Source organism: Ammospiza nelsoni, chromosome 10 (genome assembly GCF_027579445.1).
Source record: "Ammospiza nelsoni isolate bAmmNel1 chromosome 10, bAmmNel1.pri, whole genome shotgun sequence".
NCBI classification, from domain to species: domain Eukaryota; kingdom Metazoa; phylum Chordata; class Aves; order Passeriformes; family Passerellidae; genus Ammospiza; species Ammospiza nelsoni.
This window is the reverse complement of record NC_080642.1, coordinates 14,881,338-14,889,766: the sequence shown is the minus strand read 5'-3', so window position 1 is coordinate 14,889,766 and position 8,429 is coordinate 14,881,338. Positions and strand designations below refer to the sequence as shown.

General features: G+C 41.2%; 1 protein-coding gene across 2 annotated transcripts; it reads left to right on the top strand.

Annotated features, from left to right (window-relative positions):
- The first annotated feature begins 357 nt into the window (after nt 1-357).
- RNF7 (ring finger protein 7) lies at nt 358-6,709 on the top strand. Of its 2 annotated transcripts, none has more exons than XM_059479320.1 (3): nt 358-550; nt 3,570-3,617; nt 5,068-6,709. In XM_059479320.1, the coding sequence occupies exons 1-3, from the start codon at nt 373-375 to the stop codon at nt 5,184-5,186; spliced, it is 345 nt and encodes a 114-aa protein (XP_059335303.1). In that variant the 5' UTR covers nt 358-372; the 3' UTR covers nt 5,187-6,709. The 2 variants fall into 2 exon arrangements, with proteins under 2 accessions (XP_059335303.1, XP_059335304.1); XM_059479321.1 differs by having other exon boundaries at nt 373-543; nt 5,068-5,124.
- Nucleotides 6,710-8,429: the final 1,720 nt, after the last annotated feature.

Sequence of the window (8,429 nt, the reverse complement as noted above, 5' to 3'; positions counted from 1 at the left end):
GGGATACAAGGCAAATTGTATAAATCTAAAAACTCCAAAACTTCAACAGAATTTTCTTTTTTTTTAAACTCTATTTAGAGGTAGTAGACAGTTTACATAGCAGAAATTAAATGTACCTTTATATATATATATATTTTAAACTTTCTGCATTACATCTTGTCCCAGCAATTCAAATTCAGAAGTGCCATGATGGTTTTTTAAATGGACAGAAAAGAATGATGAGTTTAAGGAGAGGAGCTGGCAAAGGGAATTGAACGGTGTGGATCGAGAGAAATGTGAATCACCGCTGCCGCTCCGCGGGCGGGGCTGCGCTGCCGCTGCCGGAGGGTGGCGCTGCCGCCCGCGCGGCCGCCGCGTCCCCGCCCCTCCGCCATGGCCGATGTGGAGGACGGGGACGAGCCCGGCGCCCCCCACTCGCTGTCGGGCTCCGCGGGCTCCAAGGCGGGCGCTCCCGACAAGATGTTCTCGCTGAAGAAGTGGAACGCGGTGGCCATGTGGAGCTGGGACGTGGAGTGCGATACCTGCGCCATTTGCCGGGTGCAGGTCATGGGTAAGCGCCGGCCGGGCCGCCATGGCCGCAGGGCGGGGGGCCTGGGCCGGGCCTGGGGCCGTGCCCGCCGGCCCGGGCACGGCGGGCGCAGGGCAGAGGCGCGGTTTCCGGCAGACGGGGGGGCTGATCCCTCCCGCCTCCGCTTCCTCCTCCGCGCCTTCCCGGAGGAGGAGGAGAAGGAGGAGGGCCCCGCGGGGGCCGGGCCGCCGCGCTCCAGGGGCCGCACGATGCCCCCCTGGCCGGCCGGGCCGCGCTCCGTGCGCGCCTCAGGCAGGGCCTGGGCCCCGCCGGGTGCTCCGTGAGCGGCCCCGGCAGTGCAGGGCCGCCCTCGTCGTGAGGGCTGGTGCTCGTCTGAGGGCAAATCCCGCAAGCACCTATTTACAGCCGGGCTGAACCGAGGGCTGCGTGCGTGGGGCTGCTCTTTATGGGCTGGGTTTTGTTAAGGCGTTTTTGTTAGGACTGTTTTTACGAACCAGTTACGGATGTACGTAAAAATTCATTTTTCAAATCTGTTAAACCAAGGTGTCTTACACTACTCTACAAGCGTGATTACTGCTGCAGTTTAACAACCACAAATGTACTGTGAAATCTGTTGAGTAAGGGGTTAATTTACTTGGTTTTGAAATCCACAGACTGATTGAAAGCACCTTCATTGTTGACTGATATTACTGTTTTCTGACATCTTTGTTAAATATGGTATTTATCTTGGTTCTTGGAAAACTGTTTAAATTCTTCCTTCACTGTGTGTGCGTATCCCATTTTTACTCTTGGGCTGAGTCATGCTCAGTATAACTGTCCTCTCACTTGGGTGTGCAACACTTGGGCAGGACAAAGGGCCCAGCATCCCCTCCCGAGCACCTTGCTTTTGTAGGGCCAGGAACCATGATACTGAAATGAAGTCAGCATTTGATTTGACAGAAAAGAGGCAAAATAAAGCAATTCTGTCACTTCTCATAAATGTATTTTGCTGGGAGCCTTCTGTGGAACAGAGGAGGCAAAAGGGTGTACAAGAGGAAAAAAGGGGAAGCACAGGCTGAAGTGGTGGGAAATTGATCTTTAACATAAGCATGTTTTGAAGATTATTTGCTTTTTTATGGTAAGCAGAGACCACTCTGGAAATGTGAAATTGGCTTCCTTTGCCGTGTAAACCATAATTTAAAAAATGTAACAAAATCTTATCCAGAACTATTGTAAAAGTTAAAAAAAGTCACATTTTTTCATAGCTAGACCAAGGGAGTACTTTTAATCTGAAACTAGCAAAAAAAAATCTGAAAAAATCTAGTAACCGTTTTTTGGGAACGAACCACATTGTTAGTATGTGAAACTTGATCATTTCTGACGTCAGTTTAGCAATTTCGCGTTGACCCTGCCAGAGCGGGTCTGGCTCCTGTAGAGCCACTGCGTCTGCAGTAACCTCAGGTGGGAGGCAGTGCCAGGCTGGGACTGGCACTTGTTGAAGGTTAGTTTGACTTTTGCAGGGAAGGAGGTGTTAGCTGGCTCTGTTTTCTCCTCGTTTAACTCCTTGAACCAATGTGGCCTTAGATGCACAAGGAAAGAGACAAAAATGCAGGTGTGAGCTGGGAAGCGCAGGATTGCAGCTGGACTGGCTTTGCTGTCCTTATTTCAGTCTGACCCCCTTGGGCTTGTGATGCAGGAGTGGGGACAGGTTACTTTGGTGTGGTGGCAGCGATTTCTGTCCTTGGCACTCTGTGCTGAAAACTGCAGCTCTAGGGCTCCACAGGGCAGCTGATTTATTGTGACTTTCTGCTGTGACCCCAGGTCAGTGGGCTCCCACACACCATGACACAAACTGAAGCACTTCAGCTGAATCACTTCAGCTCAGTCTTCCCAGCACCTTGGCCCTTAACTGCTGTTGAAGTACAAATTGTAGGGATAGACAACAGGAAAGTTTTGCTTTTACCTCAATGAAGAAAGGGCAGCTGTTTCAGAGTTCTGTCCTCTTTGTTCTCTATTACCTGAGAAAAGGAGGAATGTCTGGCAGATCAATCTAAAATATAAATACTGGCTCTATCTGGCAGAGACTGCAACAATACTCAAATCTAAATTCCTGTAGCACATTATAGTTTTGTCTTGTGGGAGAATATGGTCCAACCAGTGACATGTAAGCCAGATTCAACATCCAGAACACTTACTTAAACTAGTTCCTTTTCTTTGGAGGAGATGAAGATGTGTTTGCTCACATAACAGTTGAACACTTTCTGTTGTCCATGATTTGTGCACCTGTGTCTGTGGCAGCCCGTGTTGGGGCAAAGGAGAAGCAAAGGTGTTTTTCCACTGCACTGTGTGGCACAGTGGGAAGCCTGGAAGTTGTCACTCTTGTGTTTTACTGAGTCTTGGAGCTGCCATCCAGTCCCAAAGCCACAGACTGGAATGCATAAGGATGATAAATATTTTTAATTAGATATTGTTCTGTATTTATTACCATATATTATCAAATGTACCACTATATTTGTATGTTTGTGACTCCTGTGAAAATTAAATGCAGGTACTTGTTAAGGGAAGCTACTATAAAAAGTAGTAGATGGTGGGAGTTGTGGTGAGAGATGCACAGCCTAAAAAATCAAAATTGTGAATGACTTCCTTAAAAGGAAATGCTGACATGTGGAAAACAAAGTCCTGTAATTAGGGTTTGGCTTTGTGCTTGCTCTGGTCTTAATATGCCTGAGTGCCTTGGCACAAATCTATGGGCTTTTATATCTACAAAATGGAGAAGGCTTTTTTTCAGCAAAAGTTATGAAAATACCAAAGCAATGGAAAATAAACAAAACATGCTGGAGAGTTCAGAGTCCTTCTGATCTCTTTCAGATATATATTTCATTGTCATTTGCACAGTTTTAGAATTGAAGGGGACTTTAATGTTAAAGAGCTGAACTAGACATCAAAACTTGAGCTTTTTACCTCTGTAAATTTGTATTAGAGTTTATATTTTCCTCTGACAAAGCTATTCTTAAGATGGAATCCTGAGAATCAAATTGAGTTTGTTCTTGTTTACTTTTAGATGCCTGTCTTAGATGTCAAGCTGAAAACAAACAAGAAGATTGTGTTGGTATGTAGTGACTTCATTCGCTTGTTTTTCAATTGAAGCTTCTCTCAGTATGGTGCATTTTAAGGTTTGAAGGGAATACTGATTTTATTAATGCTCAAAAGTAAACTGTTTTGGTGTTTTGTCCTACATTGTATCATCTTTCTACATTAGTAATACTTTATGCTTTATTTTTGAGCGTTAAAAAAATCAGTTTTCATGTCAGCTGTGCTGTAAAACAAACCAGCTTCCAATTTCCTGTCAACACATACACAGCTAAGAGGTTTAGGTTTCTTTCATTGTGGGCATATTTGAGATCATAATGTAGATTTTTGAAGTGGGTAGGAAAAAGCTGCTTTTTTCTTCAGAGGTGCATGCCAGAAAGTACAATGGTAGTGCAAGTAAAAATCCTCTGTTCTGAAATAAATGTGTGTCTGAGATAGAAAGTGGTATTTTTCCCACTCACAATTCAGAGATAATGGAGGCAATGACTTGGTTGTTCACTTTTCATTTTCAAAAGTGGAATCACTTCAGTTTAAGCATAATCATACTTTCAGTGCCAATGTATGCAAAAGAAGGTCTTAATTCTGAGTGTTTAAGTTGGAAATAGTGAAAATTATCTCAAAGAATTTGCTTTAAACCTTTAAGACAACTTTTAAAGCAGTGGTAAACCTTTCCATGCTGTTGAGCTTTGTGTTTTGAAGTGTATTGTCTCAACAAAGCCACTGGGGTTTTTTGATGATAGTTTTAATGGGAATAGGGTTTTCCTGTTCAAGATAATGTTAATTGGCTTGCTAAGTATTTAAGATAGACAGGAAAAATATAATTTACAGCACTCCTTTGATTGGTACCCTTGTGGTCTTGTGAGGAAAATGTGAGCTAATAAGGGAAAAAAGCAAAGTTCTAAAACATTATTCAGGAGTAAATGGGTAACAATTTTTGTAGTGTTGGAATAGCTGTAGCCTATGAATAACTCGTGTTGTAAAGTCCCATTTTAGACTATATACTGTGTCACACGTGCCTCCCTGCTGTCACACATTGCAGTTCAAACAGTGCCTTTCACATGAGAATTTGGTGATGCACTCTGCTGTGATAGTGAGTCATAGTGCACTGGCTTTATGTTGGTACTGGGGAGGATAAAGGGAAAAACTTTCATAGTTACACTTATTTCCTGCATAGAACACATCCCTAAATGTGTTCATACAGTCACAAAACCCTGTCCCTTTATACAAGAAGGTGAGAATATATGTGTTTCCTTTTTTAATGTTTGGAAGGAAGTAAAAGCCTTGATGGTGGAACGCATTATGATCAGGATGATTGTGATAATCCAACCTCAGGAGATAAATCAGTGATGACCTGTTTTGTCTGAGGTTTCCAGTGGTTATAAATATTTGAGAGTGATAGTTTGAATCTTGCTGTAGGAGTTGATTGAAGAGCTGAGTGTGACTGGAACATGTTCTTTCTTCTCTTTCAGTGGTTTGGGGAGAGTGCAACCATTCCTTCCACAATTGCTGCATGTCCTTGTGGGTGAAACAGAATAATCGCTGTCCCCTCTGCCAGCAGGACTGGGTAGTCCAGAGAATAGGCAAATAAAATCTGGAAGGATTTCTTTCTGTTGCACTTCCTGGAATGGTGTGTGTGTTATGGCCTATGCTGATGCAGAACAGAAGGTGTCCATCAGGTGACTCAGTGGCTTTGCCTGCTCCAGGAGCAGGGTGGGTTTGGGGCAGGCCTCTGGCTGCTCCAGGTGCAGGCCATGGGCAGTCAGGCTCACTGCAGGGTTCCACAATTCAAACTGGAGATGCTGCTTCAACAAATGTATCTGCTATGATTAGAGTGTTCTCTGCATCACAGCACAGAAACTTAGTGCTGCAGATTATACCCTAAACACAGAGCATTTAATCTTTTTCCATTGATAAATGAATCAAATTGAAAGGGTCACCTTACCTGGTCTGATACACTGCATAGTTTACTTCCAGGATAAAGAAAATGTTTCCTAAGTACTACTGTATGCAAAAACACAGTCAGCGTGTTTTTTAAGAAATTATTCTGAGTTTTAACCTAAAATTGACAGTGTATAAAAATTTGCTATGTGCTTTTTCCATGACACTCTATTAAACATTTCTAATTTAGGGTTTCTTTATGACTTTTGTTTTCTTGTATCTCTAAATCTGTTGCTCTGTTATATTCTATACATGATTTCTACAATCATAACATTAAAATTTAACCATGTTAATAACTTTTTTAATTTGTATTTCTGTTAGTGATTATGGAGACATGTATTTTTAATCCAAAGATTTTTTGTACAAAGCCATGTATTTGATATCAGTTAACTAGAGGTGTAGGCAATCTTGCTGGTTAGCTGATTAATATAGGAAGTAAACAAAAGTGATAATTTAAGTGACCCAAGGAAAGAAGGCACTTATTAAATCTAAGGAAAAAGGCTAAATTGTGATTTAATGAAAATTTGGTTAATAGAAATATCTTTATTATCTTTTTATTGGTCAGAGTGTTTTGGAAGCATTTTTTTCATTTTTGTGGAAATCCTGAATGTATCATCTTTGAATTTTTTCTTACAGCTGTTTAAGTGCTTGCCTTTAGCTTTGTTTTTTCCTTAAATATCCAAATTACTATGAATCTGAATATATGCTGTGGGATTTTTAAAATATATGTAACAGAGAGGTAGAATTATTGCTTTCAATCTGTAACAAATTCAGGCTTAATAAAATGTTCAATTAATATGGGTAAAATTGAAGCAATATATTATGCATTGTTTACTTCAAAATTATCATCTTTAATGTTTAATGTGTTTCTCAGTAGATGTGTTTCTATCTAATTCTAAGTACATTTAAAGAGGTTTATCTTCACTGTATGAAGTAGTTCCAATCTCTGTATCATCAAGCATATTGCAGAATTTACTGTGGGTTTGTTTAATATTGTAATCTTGGTTTTTAAGATGTGATTTTTCAAATGTAGATTTTGTTTAATTACACACTGAGATAAAAAAATCCTGAGTCACTGTTACACTGTATCAGTTGTTACTATGCCAGATGATGTCTGTCTTAAAACTCAAATGTAAAATATATTAACAGTAGTAATGAAGTGCCTCTAGCATTCACATGGTTGTGGAGTGTTTCTGTTTGTGTAAAAGTATTCCCAAAATTCTTGCTAAAAAAGCAATCAGAGTGGACATGAAAATAAAGTTTAGCTGTCACAGTCAAACTGTATCTTACCTACCACCTGACCTCTGGTAATGCCATCTGGTCCCATCAGAGGACTTTCTTCATTTTTCTTTGGTTTATAGGTGAGTATGGAAAGTACCAAACCCTGCTTCTAGCTCATGTCATGTGCATGGCAAGAGTAGCTGAGAATTACAGTTGTGGAAGAGTTTTTCTAAGTGTCAGCTCAAAGGGGTGTTGACACAAATGAGGTAGTAGGAAAGTTAATGTTGAAATCAAAGCAGCTGATATTTTTGTGTATCTGTTTGCATATTTTAAGTATCTTGTTGACCAGTAATTGAGGTTCATCCAGAACATAAGGTAATGAATTTTAAGTCCTGCATATTTTCTCTGTGATTTAGTGGTTAGCCTAAGTCCCAGTCTTTCTATGAGCTCTCCACCAGAGAACTTCTCCAAACCACACCCTGAGATGGCTGATTAGCATGGTGGTTAGTACATCCCAGTACATCTCTGTGTCCAGTTCTGCAACTGTTCACCTCTTGAAATCAAAAAGAAATCAGTTTTGCTTCTCACCCAAACATATTGTTTTATGAGCAGGTAACACTACCTTAAATGGCCATTGTCAACTCATAGATTAATGCTGATCTGCTTTTCTCCAGTGTTTAATAAATGCTGAGCAGATTTGGATAAGTCAGCAAGCAAATCTCAAAAGTGACTGGAGTAATGAGTATGTGTTGAATCATAATATTGTTTGATTTTGCTTTTCATGAAGTTATGCTATTTTAGAGAAAATTTATGTTCCACAGAAACTGGGAAAGAGTCTAATTGAATACAATGGTCTTTGGAGCTGTAAATATGTCTTATGCAGGTGCCATAAACATTAGGAATTTTCTTGATTTGCTTAGGCATGAGTATACAAATAGCTGGAGTAAGCTTGAGTTCAGCCTTAGGGCCCCAGCTACCAGCCATTTGTCCTGCTGCTCTTGAGCTGTGGTGGATATTCTGGCCAAACATTAAAAAGACCCTACTGAATTTTAGGAAATTAAAACCTTTATTTTTAAAAAAATAGCTGAAATTAAAGCTTTGTTACCTCCTTTCATGCCTTTGTCTACCCAGGGTATTATAGGAATGTGTTGCTGCAGGCCCCGTTTTCAGGACAGCCAGCAACAGAATTCCCCATTTCTCCTGCTGGCTCCTTGCAGCGTTGCCCACGCTGTGGCTGCTCTGCTGAGCTCTTTATGTAACCTCCCACCCTGGGCAGAGCTGGCCAGGCTTTCAGGTGTCTCCTTCCAATTCCCCCTGTTCTCATGCACACACAGCAGCTTGCAGTGGATGGCCCTCTCCATCACTCCTAGAGAAACACCTCCATGGCAATTCTGTAGAGTGCAAGCACGAGTTTTATGTCAAATGGATTCAGTGTGGACAGGATTAAGCATGTAAAAACAAAACACTGCATGGTTGTAGAATGGCAAAATGCCAAGAAGGGCTTAACACTTATTGTAGGGAGTCTGAAAGGTGCCTGTTATTACTCTTGATGTTTAGTTTTTGTGATTCAGCTTTTCAGCTTGCTGTAAGATTGTGAAAAAAGAAAAAAGACACTTGACCTTGACCTCAAGAGCACAGCTTGACCCCAGTGTTACTTCTTTTCTTGTTCTCA